General features: G+C 46.3%; 1 protein-coding gene across 2 annotated transcripts in view; it reads left to right on the top strand.

Moving 5' to 3' along the window:
* The window catches only part of PHF2 (PHD finger protein 2), an 85,234-nt gene that overhangs the window by 18,597 nt on the left and 41,126 nt on the right, over positions 1 to 25,511 (top strand). For both annotated transcript variants that reach the window (XM_054838223.1, XM_054838222.1), the window contains one exon: positions 24,201 to 24,286. In XM_054838223.1, the coding sequence (XP_054694198.1) occupies positions 24,201 to 24,286 (86 nt within the window). The remainder of the gene's footprint in view (positions 1 to 24,200; positions 24,287 to 25,511) is intronic.

The raw sequence follows: 25,511 nt of genomic DNA, 5'->3' as shown, positions 1-25,511 counted from the left end.
AAATTTGGCGTTAATCTTTGGAGAAATGTATTTGGAGTGCTGAAGGCTATGGAAGTAAAGATACAAGAGCAGGTTACGCAACTCAACAACAGAAATAGTCAAGAATGGTTTGGGGGGTTCTGTTAATAATTTATTATTCTTAAATTGTATTGTTGTTGGGTTTAATATAGTAAGTTCTTCATAAATATGACAGTGAAAATCATTCCCTTTCCTTCTTCCCTCCTTGTTGTGCCATCGGTTCATTGTTGGAGCTTCCCCTGTAGCATTACAGTTGGCTCAGATTGTTTGCCATGCAAAATAGAGCGTGAAAAAGTAATGTCAGTGTACTATCAGGACTGCTATGTGTTTATAAATATATATATCGGTATAAAAAGAATACATAAAAGTGGTACTGTGAATGAAAATGAGAACCAGCCAAATGTTGATGGGTATTTTTGGTGAGATCTTAGCATAACAATGCCTATGCAAATTACAGTAACAAGTTACCTCAGGTTTAAAACTAAGTTATGTCAATGGACATGGCAATTAAAGCAAATCAAACACATCGTACGCAAAATCACATTTATGTATATTTTGGTATGAGTGGTTATTGTTGTGCAAAGTTAATGATGTTGCCTGGCACTTTGTTGCTGTTTAGTTTATTTGTAACGTGTTTGTTTGCATTTATCTGTAGTTTAGTCACACACGTATATCGCACGTCTCCAGCGTGCCCTTGCACACGTGTGACTTGGTACGTGAGATGCAGAACGACCAGCTCCTCGAGGCGGTGGATGGCTGGTTAGAAGGAATATGGCCAACTCTGCCTTCCTAAAATAGTAGTTTTCTCTGCATATTACAGTGCACAGCGGCTGCTGGAGGAATTAGTGTTTCTTCGCTCCTTTAAAGAGCGGCCGGCTTGGTGCTGTGCTCGGCCAGGCAAAGTGGTCCCTTTTCTGGGATCGTATTTGTGCAGAAGTGCTTGTGAAAACAGCGCGCTGGTCTCGGGGAGGAAGAAGTGTTTTCCGAGCGTTTTGGGTGGTTTCTTCAGAGGGCAGAGCAGCTATGACAGTCGTCAGTGGTTTCATTTTAAAGTATTTATGTAGCCTCAGTAACTGAAGTTCTAAAACTTAGACTTGATGGACCTCCCATGTAAATGTTTAATCCAGAAGATCGTCTACCAGTGTACCTTCAGCAGTAAAATTACTCACACATTGCTCTGTGTAAATGAGCCCTCAGACTGGTGTACAGGAAGGCAAAGACATCATTTAATTCCAGGAGGCTTAAGAACATCTGATTCAAACATATTTCCCCTCTTCAGAGCTTGACCATTTGCAAACCACCTTTACTGATGTAAATGTAAGTGTAGATGTGTCTATCCGGGTTGAAATCCAAACCCACTTGTTACCTGTGCGCAGGAAAATTATCTGAACTCTTTTTTAGCAGTGGGGGAAAGCCCCATTTCTTCCCCGATTCTTGATTCAAACGGCACGGAGGTTTTCTCTTAAACTATCCACAGAAACTGAAAAGTTATCTCCAAAAGAAAACAAAGAGTGAGAAAGATCATCTTGAGGCACAACTATGCTACTGAAAACGTGGGTATTGGAACTCATAGACAAGCGTGGCACTCGTTCATAAAGCCAGGTTTGTTGGACGTTTAGCTGCGCCCAGGGAGTAAGTACTTACACGTGTGTGCTGGTAGCTACCTGGCAGGTCCTTCTCTTGCCTTCCTCCTCCTCTTGCATACCCGCAGCTCGCAATCCAGAAAGAGTAAAATGCATTCACAGTTTGGTGCCAGTGCTTTCTGTAGGCAGCCAGAGCTAGACATGTCGCTCCACCTGGACTAGCCATGTGAGTTGGAGTTGCAGAGAGCACGTCTCCTGGTCCCACCACGGCGCAGCCTTCTGCCGGAGCGGCCGCCGGCCCCTTTGCAGCCGGGGGAAGCGTGTGGAAGGTTGGTGCGCATACGGCAGGGACCGTGGAGAGCAAATTAGTGGGGAGGAAAAAGATACAGACCCGGTTTTTAATGGATGCAGATGGCTACAGCAAGTGGACATTAGCTGAAGGTGTGATCCATGTGTCTTTCAAAGGAAACAAGCATTTAGAGAAGAGAATGCAAGCTTTTCCCTGCAAACAGTTGGATTTGTTTGTCTAAACCTTCTGTGTTAAGTTCTCTTGGTCTTCAGGCTGCGAAGTTACTTGCTCTCAGCCAGTCGTGTTAGGGGGCTGACAGTGCAGATGTGCACGAGGGAGTGGACCGAGCAATTAAAACACGGGTCTCTTGCTTACTGCTGGAAAGACGGGGATGTAAAATAGCTTTTGCACATGGTAACCATCTTGTTAATAATTCTAACATACTTGGTTTGCATAAGGTACCTTGTTTTTATAAATAAACAGCACTGCATTATGGCTCAGTGTTTCAGCTGGCGAGTATCTTAATGTATATTTTTCTAATTTTGTTTTCAGCTATCTGAAGTTTGCCCTTAAATTCACGTTGGTCTCTTAATCGCTAGGCAGAGCTGATCAACTGGATATTTTCTTGCTGCTTACCAAAGCTAGCAAGTTACTTTGAGATGCATCGCAGAGGACTAATGGAAACCTTCCAGCCACCCTGACTGCCCACGTCCCGCTACGGTCTAACGCCCGAGACGCTGGCAGCTGAAAGCAGGAGTAAATGCTACCCCCATGTGCAGCGAGCAGGCGTCTCCAGCAACAGGGTGTGCGATACCCCCGTTGTTCTCATCCAGCTGAGCCGTGCCGTGGTCGGGGTTAGCGCCGGTACGGTTGCAGTGCAAGGGAACGGTGTCGCTCCGAGTGCTGCGGCTTTTGGAGGACATGTTGCAAAATGACAAGTTACTGAGGGGTCTCCTGGATTGTGGATGTGAATTTGTAATAGGCTGGCGTTCCAGGTATTTTAGTAAGTTGTGGATATTGCATGGCTGTTTTTACTGTGGGGACAGGGCGCTGTTGCAGTAGGGTTTGCAGTAACATTCCTGTTGTAAGGAGAAGCGAAGTGACAGGGTCATAGCAAGACTGCAGTCTGTTTGTAAGGCTTTTGCATATTGGTTTATTTCCTGATATGTTTGTGCTTATTTTTAAAAATTAATTCCTAAAATCATAGAGGGCAAGAAATAAGGAATACGTTTTACACAGTGGTACTTAAATTGTTTTATGTTGCAGTGCTGCATCACAGGGGAAGTGAATAAGTTCAGCTGGCTGGGCTGAACTCAGCTCCCGTTCCTCAGTTCTTGCTTTTAGCCCAGCTTTTGGTGTCCCTTCTGCCTCATGTCCTCGAGCGCAGCCTCGGGGCTCTCCCAGGAAGGTGGCCTGCTGACTCAGTGACTCGTGCAATGACATCCCTGGTAGAGAGCCTTTCTTCTTCAGCTCCTGGGAACGGCAAAGAAAGCCTGAGGGGGAAATCAAGCACCGTGCCCAACAGCGTTGGCTGCCATGGTGGGCTGGTGTCTTCCAGGTCTCACTTGGATCGATCTTCCACTGGCGTCAGCCATGATAGTCTGTGGGGTCTTGCCCACACCATGGCTAGGTAGCTGGAGGTGTCCATCCTCCATCCATCATGGGTGCATGATGTGTTATATTAGACCTTGAGACACGGGTCTGTGGACTCTCAAGAAACCGAACGGTGTGGTATTGCTGACTTTCAGCTTTGGGTAATAGATTTGTCGCTGGCACGTACCAGTTCTAGGAAGGCTGCTTAGCGGTATGACGCTGACAGCGATTGTGGTTGTGCAGTAACTTTAGATTGCTGTGATCCAGAAACTTTATTTATTTCTGTTTGATTGATTTCCTTTTTTTCCAAGATATATAATATGTCATTTATACAACAATACTGGTTTGTTTTTGCTGAGGAACAGAAGGCACTTGCTAATAATAGACACTCTTCTAAAGCGGTTTTGACCTGTACTCACGCAAAAGGTGTCATATTCATGAAAACAAATGAAGGCTAAATCGCAGTGCTTCTTCGTGGAGAACAGTTTATGCTGGTTTTGTTATGTGGCTGTAATACAAGACCATTTGGACAGTAACTTTGGTGCGGGCTGCATCCTGGAGCTTTTTATGGAGCAATGGTAAATAGCAGAGGCGACTCGTTGAGTGAGGAAGAAGTGCTGAGACACTAATATCACAGAATTTTGTTGATCATACAATAAAGCAAGGATGCGTTTTTTTCCCCCCAAGACAATTCCCTTTCCTACCCCCTTCTCTGGGCAGAATTTAGCCTATGGTTTCCAACGTGTAGGTGAAAATGAGTACATTGCTGTTATTTTTTGTTTGCTGTTGCACTTGATTCTCAGGATCTGTTAGAGAACGCACTTCATCACTTGATAATTGCAGCTGATAAATAATGACTTGTTTTGATCAACCTAGTGCCTGATTTCACATAGAAGTTTTGAAGCGTGTGTGGAGATAGGGAATTTGTAGCTTGCTGCAGAGTTGCCTACGTAGCCTGGTAGCAAGCTGGGAGCCTGAGGGAGGAAGGGTAAAGGACAATTTTATGCGTGAGTCCACTTTTAGATTCATTGCCACTAAAACGGCAGAGTTTAAATCCAGACTGAGCCTCAGGACCAGTACTCAGCTTGCAAGTGCTCTTTACTCATGTAAAGCTCTCGGTGACTTCAGTGGGCAAACTTCAGTATTTTACATCTCAGCCATCAAGAAACTTAGCGCGAGGAGTTATTCTGCTGACAAGAGGCTTTTTTTAGGAGTATCCTGTGAGGATGACAGGTTTGAAGGCATTGTAAGATGAACGTCGTGCTAGCCTGTGCAGTAAACCGCTAACTACCACCGAAGCTACGTGCTTCATTAAAGAGTGTGAAGCTGCAGAAGGGGTTAACTGTCGTTTGAAACGGCGTTGGGTGAAATGACCCGTCCTTGAAAGAGGCCCAGTCTCTCCTTCTCTGGGCACAACAGAAACAATCTTCAGATTCCAGGGCAAAATGCTCTACTTCAAGCATGTTTACTCTCTCAAAAGTATTTTCTGGAGTGACTTCCCGTGCTCCTTTCTGCTCTGTCAATCTTGGGAGCTCCTGCTCAGACTCAACGTGCATCGCAGGAGGGAGTTTAAAGTCTCGCGTTGCAAAGGTCCGTGGTTTCTGCTGATTATAGGTCACAAACGAGGAATCTGTACTGAAATGTGAGATGAGCTTTATGAGACCCTACAAATACGTGTACTGTCTACTTTTTACTGTCTTGCGTCTAGTCTGCAACTGAGGTTGAGGTCTGCTGTGCTAGTGTTTTTTGAGACTAGAAGGAAGTCTCTCCTCAACAGTGCTTATCATCTGTAAGATAGAACCAAAATAGAAGATTTAAATGTCATTTTGTGAAAATGACTTATGCACATTAATGCAGTCTCCAGAGTACCTGGCCATTTTGTTGTGGATGAGACCATTCTTCTCTTCTGTAGTGCTCTTCTCCTCTTTCCATGTTTCCTGGCAGAGTATATGTATAAGCGCAGCCAACAGGAACCACTTGGTCAATGTGTAAGAGAGAAAGGCAGAAATGGTTTGGTTTTATATATGCAGAGTTGACAAAACCTAGATTGAAACAGTGTGCGCCACCGCGTGTGTAAACAAGGAGGATAGGCCTACTGAGAAAAAAAATTGTGATGACACAGGAGGCACAACTGGTGCCAGCAGAAGTACACACAAACACTTCGGTGCTTTCAGATTCCAGGCCGGGAGAGCATTTCCATCCTGTGGGATGCTCGAGGGCAAGCGTTAGGCTCTTTTACCTGGATGAACTGAGATACGTCGCAGACACACACACGGGAATTGAGTTTCTTACTGCTTTAGTCCTTGGTCTCGCAGCGCTTGGTGGCCTCTTCTCTGAGATCTTGATCAGGACTGGAAGGGACAAATTTAAGTGGAGAAGACCCATCCTTATGCTATGGTTTCGGAAGCTGATTTAGTGATTGTGAAGGCTAGTTTGATTAATAAAGGTTCTATTTCACTACCGTTTCTGTCTTTAACACACAGAGCAGCTCACCGAGAGAACAAATACATTTGCAGAGATTTCAGCCTCTTGTCACTATTAGAGGTACAAGTATGTGTGGGGCTGTCAGGCTGTATTCCCCTGTATTGCTTAACATAAATTTTAAAAGAGGAGAAAAGTTGCATCTGAGAACATTTATGATGAGCGATCACGTTAGGCATTCAGTCTGTTGCTGATCTGTGGGCCCGTTATCTAAAACTTCAGGTAATACTGACCTATTCGTTTTAGTGGAAAATTCCTGCTGATGTAATGGAGTTTGGATCGGGCGACTTTCGCTTATTTAAATAGTTCAGATTTTCCTTACTGATTCCTGTCACGTTGCTGGTCGTGAGGTTATTGCATCTGTCTGCTGACCACTGGGTCAAGAGACCCGTGTGGGTCCCCCCGCGGAGGGGATGCTGCGCTGGTCACAGAGCTGAGCACCGCCAGCACGGAGGGATGAGTTTTGGGGTATCGCTGGGGTGTGTGTGCAAAGGGAGGTAGGAGGTGTGTTTGTGTTCTTCTGCCAAAAATGGTCTGTTCAGATATAGCTGCTTCATGTTTTGGAACAGAGGAACTTAGATGCTGTCATGCTGAGTCAGACCGGTGTGTTTTGTGGTCATTAGCTAACTAACACCTGGCACATCGGTTGAAGATGAAATGGAAAACTGTATGTAAAGAACAGAAGGTAACTGGCGAAAGGAGCGGGAGAGAGAAAGCAAGCAGCAGAGAGAAAACATGTGTGCAAACCAGTTGTTCTTTCGCACCTGCAGGCTATCAGCTTACACCCTGGAGCAGGGAGCGGGGAGCTTCCTCGCCCTCGTCAACATCTGTGTTGCACAGCTCGGCTACCCAGCGGTGCTTTGGAACGCCTGCCTAGCGCTGGGCTCTGCCAGCCGGCACGCTGGGCTTTGTAACCTCCCCGCTACCTGGTCGTGATGAGCTTCTAGGCTCCCTGCAATTTCCTTATGTCCGCGTAGCTGGAAAAAAATACGAGCTTTATTACTGCATATGGCCGGATTCTTTTGTGGACCAGTGCTGCTTCTTTCGCTGAGTTACACACGGAATAAATTGAAAAAGAGGAGGGTGATTTTGAGAGGAGAGTTTATTTGTGTGTTATTTGTTTAATGTACTTCTTGACCTTTTGTTTTTAATTCGCTCTAGCTTTGCAATTTTTTTCCTTAAGCTTTGTTTTGTTCCTGCTTTTTACCACCGCCTCTTTCTCTGGTTCCTTCCCTCTTGGCTCATTTCCCATCTGCTTTTGGGAAATCCAGTAAGGAGAAGGGGCAGAACAAGGATCAGAACAGCTGTAATCACACAGGGCCAAGCAGCTTCTCCATCAAAGCGGCTGCGTTTGGCAGAGCCCCGATTCCAGCAGTGAATCCTTGGCACGTAAGAGGTTATCTCCAAGCGTCCTGCAAGTGCTGCACGTGGCCGAGGGCAGAGGGCTCGACGCAGGCTGGCACTGCCAGAGAACAAGGCGAGAGGGCAGCAGTCAAGCAAAGAAACTCGTAACTAGGGCACGGATTTGGGAAAGAAGCTGTGAAATAGTAAGATCTACATTCTAATCCCAGCTGTATTTGGATGAGTCTCTTGATTTCCATTAGCATGATCCTACATGGCAGCCTGGTGTGGCTGAGAACAGAATCAGGCTCTGATTATCCAGCCGTCATGGGAAGATGATGAATTCTGGATATTGGATGGTGAATTTTGGGAATGTGTTGCTGTGCAAAAATTGCATAAGCCGTTCTCCCCGTGTTGTCTCTGGTGAAGGTGACCTCTTTGAGGTGTTGCCTTTGATGTCACCCAGATGACAGACATTGCAGTCAGCTGGAATTGCGTGACTAAACATCAGGGTCAATCGCTAAGCCTTTAATTATTTTAAATTATATGACAGTGAGATGAAATAGAATTTTGATTTGATATGAAATATCAAGAAGGAAAAGAGTCTCATCGGGCACTTTTCACCCCCACCCCTATTTTGAAACCTTCTTTTCAGCCTACATTTATTTGTGGCTGGTCTGTTCTTACCTCTTTCAGCAGTAGGAACCGGGAGACCCAGGCTTGCTTCTTAAGTCTGCCCTGGATTTTCTGCATTTTCTGCTCAGCGAGCCCCAGTGAGCGACTTGTGTTCAAACTCGAGTGGTCCGCAACTGCGGATGATCTGGCCTAAAATGGCAAACGCTGACGGCTTCAGGCACTGCTGAGTGTCTCCACAGGACGACCCAAAGGATGCTCTAGGAATGGATTGGCCGTTGGCTTGGAGTTGTAACATCTCCGGTGTGCTTACCTCTACATTAGCTGCTATCTCCTCAAGGGTGGTGTGTCCGCCTGATGTGTCCTCAGTGACCCTTTGTTCCTCCTGAAATAAAATAAACTACAAGTGCTGTAACCTGGGCAACTTCTCATCAAAGTTGTGACGTTACATTTTGCTTCCCGAAATCACACCTGGTTTAGTTACATGCAGCCCACTGTTTCGTGTTTCTTTGTTTCCCCTTCTTTCCTTACTGCTATCAGTGGCAACAAATTACACAGTAAACCCAATATTAACATAATAGCTAATGAAAGGCATCATACCCCAGAGCCTATGGAAAAATGTCAACTGGAAAGAGCCGGCCTGTGGTGTGTTTCCTTGGTCTGTACGTTGCCTTAGTGAGAAGAGGTTGTTGGAAAATACTCATTTTAAACTAAACTGTAAGCCTCCTTCGAATTATATCTTAATAAAAAAGAGAACATCTTGGATAGTCTTTGATTTAGATGCGCTGCATTTTAAATGTGTCCTAATTATAGTGCTCATCGCTTAACATTAATTTAATGAACATCCTCATTTATACGGACAAGGTTGGCAAATAGGAATTAATGCCGTTAAAACCCACAAGTCTCCCAAAGGAAAAAAATCAAAAGATCTATGAAGAAGAGGTAACCTTATTATTTATAACAAGGCAAAGCACAAAATCACCAGCCGTACAGTTTTGTAATTGGCTCGGGGCCCCTCAGCAGATGCAGCTTGGGAAGGACCCATGCCGTGCTGCCAGCGGCCGTTGCCTGCCCGGCGGGGGGCTGGCAGGGACCTGCCCCCCCGGCATCGCCCTCGCTGAAGCACAGCTTGCTTTGAGGAGCTTTCAGTTGAAGGTTCCAGTAGTGCAGGTGGACCCTTGGCTTTGGTTTGGGCTCAGTTGTCTGGATCAAGGCAAGACCTCCTCTGATCCGCTCCAGAAATGACCACAGTAGTTTGTCAAGGCCCAAAAGTAAGGACTGAAGGAAGACATCAATGTTTTCTTGGTGGATCTGGAAAAGTGCTGATGATGCATATCTCTGCTTTTATCGTTTAATTGCATGCTGATATCAGAACTGTTTGATTTTAGGAAATGCTGCCTGTCAGATTCTCTCTGCCGGCATTGATTTCAACACACACGGAAGGTGGATGGTCCACTCACTCCTTAAACCCCTTTGTTACCCTGAGCTGTGTTTCAGTGAAGTCGTAGGAATTCAAGCGATGGCAGTGACAGTTATTTTCAGCCAAAGAGACCTAAGGGTACATTATGTCGACAACGGCATAGCGCAGACCTACACGGACCCCGCAACCCTCACAAATCGTCCTCTTTTCAGGTAGTCATCACATCCGCTCATCGTATGTGCTGTACCGGGGAGCGGTTGACACCACGGTGGCTAAGCTTTCCGTCTAGTCCAGCTCGGTTGAATTACTGTACTGCAGACTCAGTTTTCTCCCTAAATATGACGGTGATCTGCAAAATTTAGCCCCTTCTTGCTGAGCGCAGTGAGGAGAACTTGCATCATCCTTATCCACATCCCACTGTACAGTTATTTAAGGGGTGGGGGAGCACAGCTGAGCTTTAAACAAAGACGTAAGTGTGTTGTAAGAGTTACGCCTCGTACGAGTGCTACTCAGTAGAAAAGTGCTGTAATTGGAGACCCAGATTGTGCAAAATTTTCTTACAGAACTGTGTTTCAACTTCTGTTTGAAATCAGTGGTGAGTACATGCTGAAGGACTGCTTGAGTTTATCGATAACTGATGTATTTATTCTTAGATCTCCTCTGCCACTCTGCTGTGCCTACATGGCACTAATGTTACGCAACGAGCACTGCGTGTTCCTAATATTTGCGATATTACTGACATTAATCTTGTGTCTTTTGCCCCCAAGTCTTGTCAGCGGTGCAGCTCGGTACGTGTTGGGGTGAATGTGAGTAGTCCTGTCCCTGGATGGGTCACAGCGAACAGTTCAATGTTTGTTACCTACATGTATAATCGTAGACTCTTAGGTTCCTCTCAAATAGAGTAGCCTCTGAGCATCTCCCAGGTACAATCAATAGTAATTCTCTGGTGGACTTTGTGGAGTCTATTTAGGGTCAGGACTGTGGTTGCATGAAAATGTTCTTCGTGTCTGTCTGCGTAGGTTTATACACGTATGGACATATCTGTGTCTCCAGTGGTGGACAGACAGAGAAGTGATTTTTTTTTTTTCCCCTAAATTCTGAGAGGATAGGTGATAAATTTGACCAGTTCCGCTATTGACGTCAGAGGATCCAAGTTTATAGAGTTTTATTCTGGAACCGAAGTGCCTTGTAGTGAATTAAAAAAATCCCACAACACACCCTAAAATAAAATGATGCAACTTAATCAGAAGCTAAACCAAAGGGAAAAGTTGGTTTGAATATTACTGTGACAAAAGGGACTGTAAGATAAAACTTCCTCTGAAACCCAGGAAAAGGGTATTTGACACAGAATAAAACATCGAGTCACGAGAAGACGTGGGGTAGATCTGTGTATTTGAAAAACAGCCTCAGGAATACTGGCATGCCTTTACCTTGTCTCAGTACAGGTGTTTTCCCCTTTTTTAATTTCATTTTTCATGTTTAGGTTTCTATTAATAAGACATAAGCAGATCCAAATTCAGCTCCCGCATGCATAGAGGAGGATGGACTCTAAGAGCAGAAATTGGCTCAGATGATTAAAATTTTTGTGTGAATTTACACTTTGCAAGGCATTTTAACACCTTTCTGGTAGTTGGCAATGTGCTGTTTCTGCGGTGCTGTGACACCGGTGTCAGCCTGTAGAAGACGGTGCACAGTAGGAAACGCACATCTCAAATTCTTCATACGAATAGCTGTTTACGTTACTGCATCAGGAAACTTGCAGTAAGGATGTTTCACAGTTTATTTATGTTAGTATTTTGTCTTCTACAGGGGTTTCCTGTCTCTTTAGTGCTGTTTTCATCTTCTAAGTTCATGTGCTTTGCTTAAAGCAAGAGTGAGATTACATCTCTGCTTGCCGCGTGACCTATTTATTGCTGCTTCAGAAAAACAGAATTTTTTGACTCTTCTCATGAAATGCAAAACTGGGGAACTGTGCAGTTATTCGGGGGCAGGGGGTGATGGCCGAGGCTGTGACTCGGTTCCTTGCCACTCGTTCCTAACATCAAAGCCAGCAACACCAAAGGAGTTACCTACATCGAAACAGAGTTGGGGCTTCAGACTCAGCATGGGCTGCAGAGCGAAATGATTTATTGGCGTGCTCACCTAAGCAAAGACCATCACCGTTTCCTTGGTGAATGTTTCGAAAATTAAAGCAGTAATTAGTGACCTGTTGAAATGAGCATGGAGACACCTCTGACAGGACATTGAGCTTTTCGTGCAGCTCGTGATGAAGATAAAGAAGGGCATCCACAGTGTTTATATTGCTGCCTGCAATTTTGTGAGCATCCATCTTTAAAAACCTGTGATTTTCCTGATGGAATACTGGGGTTCTTGGGCACTATGTGGAAGGAAATGGGTTTAGCCTTTGGAAATCTAGAAACTTACCTGTGCCTCCAAGAGCACAAGCTTTTCTGGACCCTCAGGAGCGGCTTCAGTCCGTCTGCACTAAAGCCAGGCTGAAGCGTGCGTCAGCTCACCAGCAGCAGTTTTAGGGTGGTCAGTTTGGGTAGCAGCTGGCACAGGCCTCACCACCGCCTGGAGCCCTCTGCAGACGCGCAGGGCCCTCGCCTGGGGTGCTACCCACTTGCCATGGAGTCGTCAGGGCTGCAAAAGTTGAGCTTAACCTTTTCAGTCAACACCCAGTGATTCTTTGACCTCCCTACTTTCCAGAGTAACTTCAAAGACGGGTGGATTTTGAACAGTTACATCGAACGTGTTCGGTATTCAAAGTTAAATGTATCCCGGTTGGTTTGACCAAACTGTGACAGATGAGAAGTGGATGTGCATTGATTTATTAATAATTACTTTTAATAATTGTATGAATAAGTGAGAAGAAGTTATTGGGTTTTTGGAATTTTTCAACGACTGTCCTAGTTTAGATTCAGAGAAGGCTGTGGAAGAGGAACCCAGGACACCCTGGCGCGCCCCAGTGCACCCTTGAAAAATAAGAGACAAGCTGTTTGCTCAAAGGATCCTTCTCTTCTCTCAGGCCGTGTTTTGCCGGCCGAGGACTTAGAGGTCAAAAGAACTTTAAACCCATTGAAACACCTTCTTAAGAGCAGAACGGTGGTGGCTTTCAAGTGACACAGGGAGAAAGCTTCTTGGAGACTACCCTGGGGTAGGAACAGTTAGGAGGAAGATAGGCGTACAGTCACTTTGGGGGGAGGTTTATTCTACATAAACAGTAGTTGCTTTCGGGAGGTTATTTGGCCACTGCTTACAGTTTGGCATTGCTCCTGGAGGGAGCAGAATTGCAGGTCTGAGCACGCATGAGGCTAGCTGAGCTAATTATGGCTCGCAGGGCAGCGCTGCCAAAGCACGGTGCTGCGCGTGGTGCCAGGCGCTTGTGCTGGCTGGGGTACCGCACGCCGTGCAGCTGCACAAGTGCCAGGTGCAGTTCTACTGAAGAGATAAGCGGGCTGCGGTTTCCCCCCTCCTTCCACCCTTGTCACGGTGCAGCGACGACCATCTGGCCGCTGCAGCTCCCCAGGAGCGCGAACGTTAGGGCGGCGTTTGCCCCTGGATGCAGTGCTGCTCCCCGCCGCGGTGGCTCCGGCGGAGGCGGTTAGATGGGCCTGGGCGGCGCGTGCGCTCGGGGAACTGTCTTGTTCCAGCACGTGAACAAGCTGCGTGGCACCCTCTAAATGGCCCGAGAGAGTCGTCTGATTCCGGCCTCTGCAGAGAGGCAATAGTGGAAGCTCTTGTCTTGAAATCCAGCATCCACAGAGGTCGGGAAGACCTCCAGGTCACCTCACCTGCCAACTACAGCACGAAGACACTCTGCGGGTCATAAAGTCCCTGTGTGTGTGGATATCATGATTGCACAAGTATAACTCCTAGGCGTAGGCGAATGTCTTAGATTCGGGTTGTGCAGAACCTCTGGTTTACAAGTTAAAAATGCCTTTTCCGGGGATAGTCTCAAACATACGTGTGGAATCTGCTTCTTCCGTGAGTTTCCCTGACACTAAACACCTCGTGTAAAGATTTGTGGTTCCTAAGCACGGTGGGGGTTAAATACAGAACCAGGAAAATTGAATTCTTATGTGAGTTGCTGTTTGTAAAATACTCTGTCGGCTTTTCCTGGAGGCTTTCTTGATAACTGGGTGAGAACAGTGATGTTGGCTGGCTCTTGCAACAAGGAGGAATTTGGCACGCAAAGGAGAAATAGCAGGGCCAGAAGGAAGGTGTGGACTGCATGTTGACTTGTGTTCAAATCCCAGACAGCTGCTGCAGTAATGAAACAGCCTTGGGTGCACCAGTAAACCACTTTGCAATAAAAGTAATACAGAGAAGTTATTAACTTCAAATCTGGATAGTTTATTAAGGGAGAAAATGGTATTACCCTGTCAGGTTGCAGTACCGTCAAGTTGTTGACAACCATCAAGTTGTTGTCAAGTGAATGGGACAGATTGTTGATGATTACCCTGTATTCAGCTTTTGAGTTGCTCCTGCTTTCTTAGAAGATTGGCTGGCCAAACCCTAGACTGTTTCATGGCTTTTTGAGTGTCTCCAGGTGTCAGAAAAAAGAGTCTTCTAATTCAGCACGTTCCAGGGACCCCTCCAAATCATTGTCCGTTTTTAACAGACTTTTGATCTAAGAAAAATAAGCCTGATGTCAGTAGGCTTAAATTTGCTGTAAGGAGGACATCAGGAAAATATATAGGACTCCACAGACCAGCAAAGGTTGGGAAACCACTTTTAAGTAATTACATTAGCTACATATGATATTAAAAGAGATAAAGAGCTGGTTTTGCAACAGCTTACTGGGGCTCCAGTCCTCTTTCTGTATGTTAAATGTATGAAGATCATGGTACTCTGCATTACTCCAGTTGGGAGAACCGTACGTTTTTTAAGAAAAGAAAATTAAATTAGTGTTGTGGTTGATATGTTGTTGAGCGCTTCTGTTACCTGATTTGAAACGAGGTGATGCGGGCTGGTTCCCCTGCGCTGGAGTCGTTCCCAGCTGAGCAATTAGGGCAATTTTTCGGTCCTTTGTGCCCCAAGAGCAGCCCAGAAAGACCAGAACAGCACCCAGCATCTGGCCCATAGCTGAACTACAGCTGCACAACTGAAGGAAGGGAAGATGCAGCCAAATCTGTGCTGCTTTGTAAAGAACTCAGCTCTGCCGAGGGGTCGGGAGTGAGGCCGAGGGATGGAGAGTCGTGGTGGGGTGGCTGGATGGCGGAGCTCCCTGTCTCTCTGCATAACTGGGACCAGCGATTTAGGAAGTCTCAAATGCTTTTTCATTTACTAATAAGAATATATAGTAACTAACATATGGCTCAGCGGCTTCAGAGTGTGAATACCACTAATGAAAATCAGACCTGGGCTTCCAAGTGGCTTCAGGGATGCTTTTAAAAATCACACCCCTTTCTGCAGCTTCATTCAGCTGCTCGCTTCAAGACAAAAAACCATTTCCCCCCCCCCCATCATTTTTTACTGCTTCTTTTGGGGCGAAAAATTACAATTTTTCTTCTAACACATTCCTTCCTAAGGTGAAGTAGTGGTGTAGTGTGCAATTTGTTTTAAAGACTTGTCTCAACTTAGAAGAATCTTCCTTATGGTATTTTGAATGTAGGTAGAGGCTGAAAATGGGTTTTATGCATCTAAGCCTCTGGAGTAGTTTAGCATTTTATGCCTATGAATAACAGCAATGCAACTGTGTAAAAATAGTAACTCTCTGCAGAGTGATCTAAACTTTTGTTTCCTTTGTAATGTCTTGAGATTACAGAAATCACTGGGGAGTTCAGCGAGTGGATCAGATACAACGCCTTCAAAAAACAGGATGTCTTTTTCCACAACAACTAACCTGCTCGCAAAAATAGTAACCGAGGATGGATTATCATTAATAATGTTCAGTGTAATAGAGGCAAAACTATTACACCTTAGGGAAATATGTCCTATAATAATAACCTCAGTTGCTAAATAGGATTTGTTTCTGGTGTTTTTCAACTTGTTTTATGACTCAGGCTTGAACAATCTGGATATTGTTGATTACATAAAATCTGTAATTCTCTGGATGTAATTTAAGTTCTCAATGTCTGCACTTTGTTTCTATGCTTACTTTTATTTTAGCTTTTCCTTGCAATTTGGGGTGTACCTCCTGAAAAACGTTCAGTCCGTGGTTTTAAAGCTCTGCGTGTGATTTTTGCTCTCCAGAGAGCTCAGTGTGGGTTGGCACTTCCAGCAAGGGGGGCAAGCCCCTATTCCCACATCACCGGGGTCTGAGAGATTCATGTTGGGACCTTTGCAGGTACGGCTCTGTGATAAACACATAGGTGGAATGTACACTTGAATGGCTATATGCTGCAGAAATAAGGTCTTCACACCCGAAACAGGGCAGGTTTTTATCTCGTAATCAAGGAGGTGCCAAGAACCTGCACTGGCCAGTAACATCCCTGAAGTCCCTCAGCCATTTACAATTAAAAAAATATTCTGCAGCTGGCTTAGTTGGATGTAATATTTGTTTTTCAGGGAGGTCCCAATTTCACTCACTTTCACAAATACTTTTATAGAGGTCAAGTAATTTGTGCTTTCTCCCCAAGGGCTAATTCTCTGCTGCAGGCCACAACTGCAAACAAATTCGAAAAAAAATGGCAAAATGTAGTTCGGTCAACCGAAGAGCAAAGTTTATCCAAGACAGCAAAACTTGTACAACTGGCTGCAGCGTGGGGACGGAGCAGCAGAGCGAGCAGCTCCTTGCTGTAACTCAATCCCCTCGGTATTTCTCAACCAGCCTGTAACAAACAGATGGACTCTGCTCCTCTTTGTAAAAGGAAAGGGCACCTGCTTTATGAGCAAGGGATTTACTTCCAGTACAAGTGCAAACATCAAAAAGAGTGGGCAACACCCCCACGCCCCAAAGAATTCCCAAATAATGAATAAGGTGGAAAAAGAGATCCAGTCCGCCCTATGCCCCCTCTCTGGGTGCTGGGACCACGCTTCTCCCATCACAGGAGTGAGGAGGGCACCCGCGCAGCCCTTCCTCATAGACCGAGAGTTTTGTGCCTGTTTGCTGGAATAAAACGTTTTCAATGTCGTGCCTCCAGCCCCCAAGTACTTGAATCATTTTGTGGCTTTTATGAACATTCAGAAGCGCGTTGGCGTTTGAGTAAGTTAAATATGTGTCCTGTGTTAGCATGATACTCCTGTTTTACTCCTGGTATATGCTGTACGTACTTGCTTGTAGCCTGGTGGCAATAGTTGTGTGGATGTTTCCCCGCTAAGGCGCAGGCTAAGGTTGTGTGTCCGTAGTTAGGATCCCTTAGGATCACCATGGGTCCGGCTCTGCTGGCTGTAGTACCTGCACCTGCTCCTGGTTCAGATTGAAGGAACGTGGTCAAAACTGTGTAGAACAGAAAAGAAGCTCCTTCAAGATTTTTATAAGCTGGAGGAGGTTAATTCTTTGTTATATCAAATAGTGCGTTTGCTCTAAACAAGCTCCAGCGTTGGGCCCAGAATTGCGGAAACCCGAATGTACATTTTAGATTAACAAAGTACTCGGGAAAATACGTGGATTTGCGAAGGAATGGATAATGTCACAAGGCAAACATTTGTTTGTAAATTCCCACAGGCAGTGGAGACAAACCTCTACAGCAACAGCCGTGCGTGTAGGTAGCACAACCCAGCGCTTGCACCGAGCCTGTCATCTTCAAAGCACCGAGCAAACGTTTGTTAATTATACTACAGCAGCCTTCGAGGCTATCAAGCAGGTATTAATATTACTGCTTTACAGGTGGAGAAACTGAGTCAAAGCAGTTACATAACTCAGGTAAAATTAAGGACAGCTTTTCCTTGCCTTTACGTTTGCGTGTTGCCGAAGCCGCTGCGCTCCTAAAGGGAACCGCGCTGACACGGCTGTGTTTTGTCGGGAGATCTTTCCCTCTGCATTTATGTTTCTCACACACCTCGGGTGAGCGTGTGCAAGGCCACATGAAGTACTGGCTCTCCAGCGTAGCCGGGGTTATCTCTCCTTTAGGCCCTGATTCAACAAGTGCCACGTATGGGACACGTGCACGTGTGCCCAAGCCAGCCCACGCGGGTTTTCTCCTGCCGGTGCTTGCTCGTGGGTCTCCTGCTGAGGAGGCACTGACCTCTCTGTCTTTCTGTTCTCCCAGATGACTTCTGAACGCGCTCCCTAGCTTTAACCGTATCTGACAGCAGGCTTGCAGGTCTCAAAAATTCCTGTACGTGTTGTGAAAATACGTGGCTGATTAGATGAGACAAATGCTTCTGCTTAGGAAAAGGCTTGTCTGTTCTCTCCGTAGGGACCGGAGAGCGTACGTGGTCAGAGTTCACCCTGTAACAGCCACCAGAAAAACAGCACATGAGACTCAAATGCTTTCACTGCTCTTGGAACCGCTGCTTTCCCTTCCTTCCTTCCTTCCTTCCTTCCTTCCTTCCTTCCTTCCTTCCTTCCTTCCTTCCTTCCTTCCTTCCTTCCCTTTTTTTGTCTTTTCTTAACATCTCTTGCATCCCCAGCGTCAGCTGTTGCATTTCTGGATGCTGTGATGTGGACACAAGAAACTGCCGCCACTTAACATTGGCCCGGCATCAAAATGTGGAGCGTGAGTCTCTGCTGCTGCGACATCCTGGTTTTCCCACAGTACCTGCAGTTTTTTTCACATGGTGGAGGCTTCTGAAACTGGATGGGTGTCTTCCTTCCCAATGACACCTTGTTGTTAAGGAGGATCATTATTGTGCAATGCATGATAAGTGACACATCAAGAAATTATACCAGTTGTTAAGGGATAGGGATGAGCTCGGGTTAATTACTAATTATGACCTTTATTACCTATAGAAATGCCGTGAATGCCTCTTCTGCACTGGGATGGCTGCCCCATCTGGGGCTTTGATGCTTTATCCTCATGTGCTGGGGTGGAGCAGCCGGTTGCTGAGCACCCCTGCTGCCTGCACCCCTGCTGCCCGTACCCCTGCTGCCCGTACCCCTGCCGGATCCCCAGCACGCCACAAGATGAGCCCATCAGCGCAACCCTCTGCTCTCCTGGGGTATAGACATTGCACTGCCTCCGGCTTCTGAGAGAGGAGAGAGGGGTGGGACATCGATCTCCACTTTCCCACGCTTAATGCGATGCGGGTATCCCAGGGTCGTGGCAGGGAACAGAAGTTATGTGGCCTTGGACTGCTTCAGGGAGAGAAGCAGAAGCAGAGAGGTGGTTGTGTGAAATTAGAGTGGAAGGTCATTTTTCAGCATGTTTCTGGTGAAGTGGCAAAGGTTGAAAACAGATTTTAAGTTAAATACGCAGAATATAACAACTACTCCAGTGATTTATGTGCTAGCTACAAACCCTGAACAACATACCTGCGTGCGGACGTGGCAGGCAACGCCGTGCCGCCAGCTCTGCAGGGCTGCGCCCTGTGTGGGGCTGTGCTGTTGGCCCGCTGGTAGCTGGAGCAAACCCCCCAGTCCTCATCTGCACAGCGGTACGGGTGTAGTGACCTCCGCGGTCAGTACCAAGCGTACAGCGCGGGGAAAGGTGGGCTTTTTTTAGGGGGTGAGGTGGGAGTGAGGGTGCCCCTTCCCACCTGAAGCCAAAGCGGTCCATGGCCGTGTCGCAAAGAGCGGGGACGCAGCATCACCCCCCAGGAGCATCCCGGGGAGCTGCCGCTGTTCCCGTCTGTGCTGGCTTGCAGCCTTTCTTGCAAACCCAGTTCTCTAGCTGAAGACCTTATATTTCATCTTTGTGCTGTGTTTGAAGAACGCTTCTCGGGAACGGACGAAATGCCTGGCTTTGGTTTGTTTTCAGGAGTTAAGATGTTAGCTTGTTTTTCCTTCTACTCTATTTATGTATTAGATTTTATTTTCTTTCCCATCAAATGGCCTTTTGTTCGGTTGTTTTATTTTTTAATATTTTTCTATACTTGTCTTCTGGTTGATAATGGAGATTACACGGTTTTGATAGAACGGAAACTATGTGGGTTAATTTTTCTCCTAAAATTACTTAAAATGTCATCTCACTGAAGATGACAAATTGAGGTCCTCAGAAACATTCACACTGTAAAAACAATTCCGATTTATGTACCCTTTATTAGTGTTGCCTGCATAAAAAAATTGTTGCTAACTTTGTCAGAATACTGAAATCTGAACATCTCTTCATTGTGAACATAGAAGCAATTTCATTTTGAAGTGACAAAAGGGCAGAGTTTCCAATAAAAATGTAGTTTGTAGCCTCTGACCGCAAGTGCTTCTGTTTGTGCTAATTCTCATTTAAGTCACTGTAAAATGTGTGATATATCAGCTTAAACAGCTGCAATATTGAAGGCTTTACATTTCATTATTATTTTTTCTTCTTCCTGTAACAGTTTTGTTAGAATTCAAACGTTTCACTTCTATCTCATTATCAAATTAGTTTTCCACTGCCTCAACCTGAGTTAAATCACTTAAATACCATTGAAAAATCAACCATTAAGTTGTTTTAAATCATTCCGACAAGATATTCTTGGATGCACAATTTTTAATCTCTTATGCCATCTTTACTGCATTTGGGCAAAAAGGTGGAAGGAGTTTTGTGTGGGTCGAGCAGGAGGGTAGAGCGGTGGGTGCTGGCTGCCGCCGCGGGGCCGCTGCTCCTGCGTCCGCATCCTTTCCGTCCGCACCGGCTGCGTCCCCGGTTCCCCGCTGGCACATTACGGCTGCAGCCTCTCAGGCGTTAACACTGCTGGGACAGCGAGCGCCAGGCTTTGCAGGACCTCTGGGGAGTTTTCTTTCCTCGCTTCCTTGTCCTTCACCAAGTAAAAGTTTTCTCCTTCTAATTCACTTGGGGAACCTGATGCTGTCCCAAGAAGAACGTGTTTGGTCCTGCCAAACGCCTTCGTTGTCACACCGTTAAAAAGCAGGAGCTGGAGAGAATTCACTGTCAGTCAGGGACATCCCTAAATACTCCGCTGGAGGACACCACTTTGTACCTGCGCACACCCCCGAGTACGGCATCTCCGGCGCCCGCCAGGAGCCCTTGCTGCGCGAACAGGAGGACGTGTTTAGCGATCTCTTTCAAAGACTGCCAGGGCGTAAACACTGCACTACTCGATTTGTGAGTTCTTCCAGCGGAGAGGGACCTTGCAGGGATGCCAGCACACTGTTTTGGGGTGTCTGTGGGCTTTGTGAAACGCATTCTTGCACCGCTGGCACAAAGGAAGCAAATAAATCTGCTCCTGCAGTTGTCGAGAAGGCTGCTTCCAGCTCTGCCTCCTGCGCCTCGGCCCTCTGCTCCCTGCCCATCCCTTTGCAAGCTCTGCCCTACCAACTGCCGCGCCGTCCCTTTCCCGAACCTTTTTACCTCATCGGCGGGCGTGAACAATCACACGAAAGCGCTACAGAGAGCTTTTTCTGGTTCTTCCCTGTTGATGGTAGCGCATCCAGGGCTCACATCGGAGGATTAACGTGGGGCTGGCTGCGGCAGGGCCCATTGCTGGAGGCTGCTCCTGGGGATGCCGCCTCTGATCCTACACGGTCTGACTCCGGACCCGTCTGGTCGTTGCAGGGGGTCAAACGCTTGGCTCAGGTCTTTTTTATGTTTGTGTTTCACTCAGGCAAACGGGGCTGAAAAAAGAAACTAGAGGGACCAAAGTGGAGCGTTCTCATGGAAAAAAAACCAAACAGATGCAAAACACAAAGCGCCATTTGTGCTCGAATTTGGGGGCTTGAGGGGAAGGACAGCACTGTTCAGCTGCTATAGATGACTTGGTTTTCTTCAGCTAGAGAAATGCTTTGATTCTATTCTATTGTTAATTAAGCACTCTGAGAAAAAATACGTTTGTAAATGAGGCGGGAGGCTGCTTCAGGACTCTGCGCTGCTTCCTGCCAGGGCTGGCGGTCTCCTCCTGGTTCTCATTCGCACGTGCACGTGCTCTGGAGACCAACCCAAGGGTCGGTCGCTGCTGTGGAGCTGACGGCCCCCCGCTATCAAACCCTCGCCACGTAAAACCAATACGCCTGGCAAGAAATCCTTGTTCCTCTTCTGGCAGGAACTGTCTCTCTCAGTCTGTCTTTAACTGTGGAAGTTCAGTTTTTTGACGCCTGTATTCATGTGGAAGCCCACAAACAGCTCTGCTGGTGGAAATACGTGGCAAGTCACGCTCTGGTCATTGAGAAAAGGGGCACAGACTGGAACTGGTTCCTATTTTGGTTAAAGATCACCCGAGGCGTTTCGGTAGGGTGATCTCTTGGAGTCTGTACTTGCAATTTCCCGTACGACGCGGACAGCAGCTTCTGCCTACGAGTAGCTGTAAATGGCCAAACCTTATTCAAAAGCCATGTTGTAGTTGGAAAAGCTGACTGCATCTTTTAGAGGACCGTTTGAGTTTGAGGTCAGTTATTTTTACTTTTCCGTTTTGTTCTAGTTAAATATTTTTACTTGCGCTCAGAACAATAGCTCCCACCACACTGGAGCCTTTGCCCAGTGCAGTAGCTTTTCATACCTCCTCCCGTAGCAATCCAGCAGCGCCCAAGGGTCTCATCTCCTTAGTTTAGCTAAATATAGACTTTTGAAGCCCTTGTGTAGAGCCTAATCCATACCTTTACTAAGCTTAACAAGCTGAATCCAGTGGTACAAGCAGCTGATGCAGCTTTATGGGTAGAGGAATCCCCTACGTTCTCCTACACTTGCTCTAATCTGCCAGGGTTTGTTTAAATTTTCTACTGCTTAATCTGGTATTTTGCTGCCTGTATGTACTTGACTCTGAGGACTGGATTGTTGTGATGATTTTTCCTGTCTGCAAACTTACTTTTCAGTTTTCCATGCTGTCTGCCCAGGGAGACCCAATCATTTCGTATTTTTTTCAAGTGACTGTTTAATAAAAACCCCATCAGCCAAATCTGCAGATGCTTTTACACACTTCAGAAGGACTGTCCTGTTTACCAGCCTGTTCACAGGCTGAATGCACAAAAAGGAGAGTTTCTCTGGCTTTGGTTGCCAAGCTTCTCTCACCCTGTGCTCTTTGGTTTGGAGGGAGCCGGGTCCCGTGCGCACGCTGGCAGCTGCGACAGGATGAAAATATCCACAAAGGTTTCTGGCAGAACCTTACTTTGACAAAACATTTACAATGGTTATAAAAAAAGAGTCATTTCCGTATCTTAGCTGGTTTGGCTTTTTCCAGCTTGGTTGCAGACTCATTATGGGTTTTGTTGATGCTCTTTCCTACAAGCAGGTAGCTCTGTGGTTCGTAATCATGCTGTGTACAGTTACACATCACCGTGCACCTTGGATTCAAAAGTGGTTTCAAACCCACCTTTGTAAACAGGGAGGGTCATGGTGTATTTTAACAGTGACTCCTCCTGCCCCAAGCATGCGCGTGTTTGTGTGTGTGCTCGTGTGCACCGTATGCCTGCGTCATCAGGCATCAAAAGAGCTCCGAGCTCTGTGGAGCCAGGTGGCTGCTTCACTCGCAAGGCTTAGAACAGTGTAGAAGAGGCAGGCACGCACGATCATGCGTTCCACCGCCGTTGTCCATGCACCTTCCTGTCTGCCAGCAGCCGGGAGCTTAGGGCCTTCCCGGATCACGTTTAGTGATTACTGGTGTATCCAGCCTACGTGAATTTCTCTAATTATTTAACTTGCTTATAACTTTGAAAATCGTGGCATTGTCCTAAAAAGCTTGAACACGGTGAGGATGGTTTGAGAGATTCTCTAAGTCACTTGACAGAACTGACCCACCCCGTTGCCCTGCCTGTGAGCGAACACACTTTTCTCTTGCCTGTGGGTCAGAACCAGCGGCTAAAGGCTCTGAATTTGTTCCTGCACTAGTTGCCGCTTTGCACTGCCAGTGGGATGCAAGGAGGTTGCACACTACCATATGCACGGAGATGGCATTGCCATGACACGTGCCCGAACCCTTTCTCTGGCAGAAGAGACGTATCGGTGTTTTCTGCTAGCTGCAGAGCGCTGAGGAGGCGTTTCAGCACCCAGCTGAAACTCTTTTTTCTGCGTTGTGAATGTGCCTTGCAGCTTGGGCCGCTTCAGATCGAGCAAGCAGGAGCACAATCCTGTTTGCTTCGCTCCGTCGGAGGAACAGTGCCGTCCTGGAGTTTGACTGTTTGGCTGGCTGCTCAGCGCTTCGACTGCGCAACAGCTTCTTATCTCGGGTACTTCATTCCTTTGCAGTTCAGTTTTGTTTTTCCCCAGCGCTGTGTTCTGCCATGGATTGCATTCACGCGGCGTGCCCGCAGGCTGCGCTGTGTTGTTGCGTATGTTGTGCCATCCAAAATAATCTCGGTGGGTGTTCTAGGCAGCTGCCATGATACAACCCATCTTCTTGGCAGCCAGACGTGCTGTGAGCTACGTGTCTTCTTTTCCTCTTCATCTTTATATATTGTAATAGAGATGGAACCTATAGAAGTCTTGCATATGGTATCCCTTGCCAAGATTACTCCGGTACCTAGCAGCTGTCCATACATGCTTGGTAAAGGAGATGTGTTTTGTTAATTAGGTTTATGTGGGATGGTGCTCGGAGAGCTCCATGTAGATACAAAATGGTTTCCCTGGGAAAAAAAATTCTTTGGGACTCTCTGCCACATCTTAATGTAGGTCCACGGTGAGCCGGTGGTGGGCTTCTGACTGATACCTGGTTTAGCACCACATCAGCAGTGTAGGCTGCAAAAACCCAGTCTGACTGTACCAGCATAAAAAGCACCTAAGCTTTGCTTTGATCCAGCCGTTAGCAGTCAGCATAGCGGCATGGAAGGTGCACAGCTTATTGGGGTCTGGGTTTTTTCATTATTAATTGCATGCTTGCACGTTTGGAGATGGACTCAAGCTAATGTACTGTTTGCCTTCATATATTCCAGCTGTGTGGGTGTTGAAGAAGAAGAGGCACCAGATATCGACATCTATCATTGTCCCAACTGTGAGAAAACCCATGGAAAGTCTACTTGTAAGTATACTTGCACAGCTGGTCCTCACATACATAGCAGATTCTGTATCTTTAAACAATAGAAGCTTTTTTTTTCATTACAAAAAGACACACCTAAATATCACGTGTCCTAAATATTAGAATTCAAACCTTGAGGTGAAAAAATATGTTAAGGGAGAGAAAACCATGGGTCGGAGCATGGGTGCCGGTCCCTGCCTGGCCTCAGGCAGCGTGCAGGAGCTAATGCGGGGCCCCTTACCGGGACGGCTTCGCTCCCCAGTCCCGGCAATGAAGATGATGCTTCCTTCTTCACCCGGAATTAAGAACTGTGAAGACACTTAGTACTGTGGGCTAGATAAATCCTACAGAGACAGCTAGTTCTAATACAGCGAGTTTGGGAAACTACATGGTGTTTTTTGTCTTTGGATGAGAAGAGTAAGAAACAGTTTGTTATGCTTGGCCTGGATGTAAAACTGTAGCGATTTCAGTGGCAGTCAAAATTGTAGGATGCTCTGAGGGTGCCAGTTCTTGCAGTTCTTTCACAGGAAAAAGTTCTCCTGAGTAAAAGTGACAGTTGATCTCAGTGGGAGTTTTGTCTGGGAAAGAACTGTAGGATGTGTTTGCTTTGGTCAGATTGATTCACAAATTCTTTCTATTATACAATGGGGAAAAAAAAAAGAAGAAAAGCAAGCAATCCCTGTAAAAGATGAAATGCTTTACTTGAAAGCCCTTTAGTGTAAATAAGCAACAATGACATGGAGGTTCTCACTGCTTTGCAACCTTACGGCAGCACGCAGAGGGAGAACGCTGTGCTCATCTCCCAGGAGCCAAACGAATCCTAATGTTGCTTTTTTAGTGCGAAATAAGGGATGGCTGGGAACTGACTTGTGTTGTGTTAAAGTTCAGTAATTTTAAAAACTAGCAATTATTTCTGCACTGCCTTAAAAGTTAAAGTTTAAAAAGTTTCTAAGGGGAAAAGGGAGGAGTGTGAAATGTTCATTTGGGGGGCAAAAATGGGAATCATTTTTCCACATTGACTTTTTCAAAATCAAGTGTGAACTGGAAACCTGAATGACCTGCAGCTCTCCCCTCTCCCAGATGGTCTGCTAACAGCTTTGGCCCAAGCAGGGCACCCACAAACTGGGCAAGCTGGCAAAACCCCCCACGGGAGGCATGTTCTGAAAGACTTAACAAAATCATTATGTCCCCACAAAATGCTTTGATTTAAAAGAGTCAGCCTTTCTAA

This window comes from Grus americana, chromosome 11 (assembly GCF_028858705.1).
Source record: "Grus americana isolate bGruAme1 chromosome 11, bGruAme1.mat, whole genome shotgun sequence".
Classification (NCBI taxonomy): domain Eukaryota; kingdom Metazoa; phylum Chordata; class Aves; order Gruiformes; family Gruidae; genus Grus; species Grus americana.
This window is presented reverse-complemented; position numbering and strand designations above follow the sequence as displayed.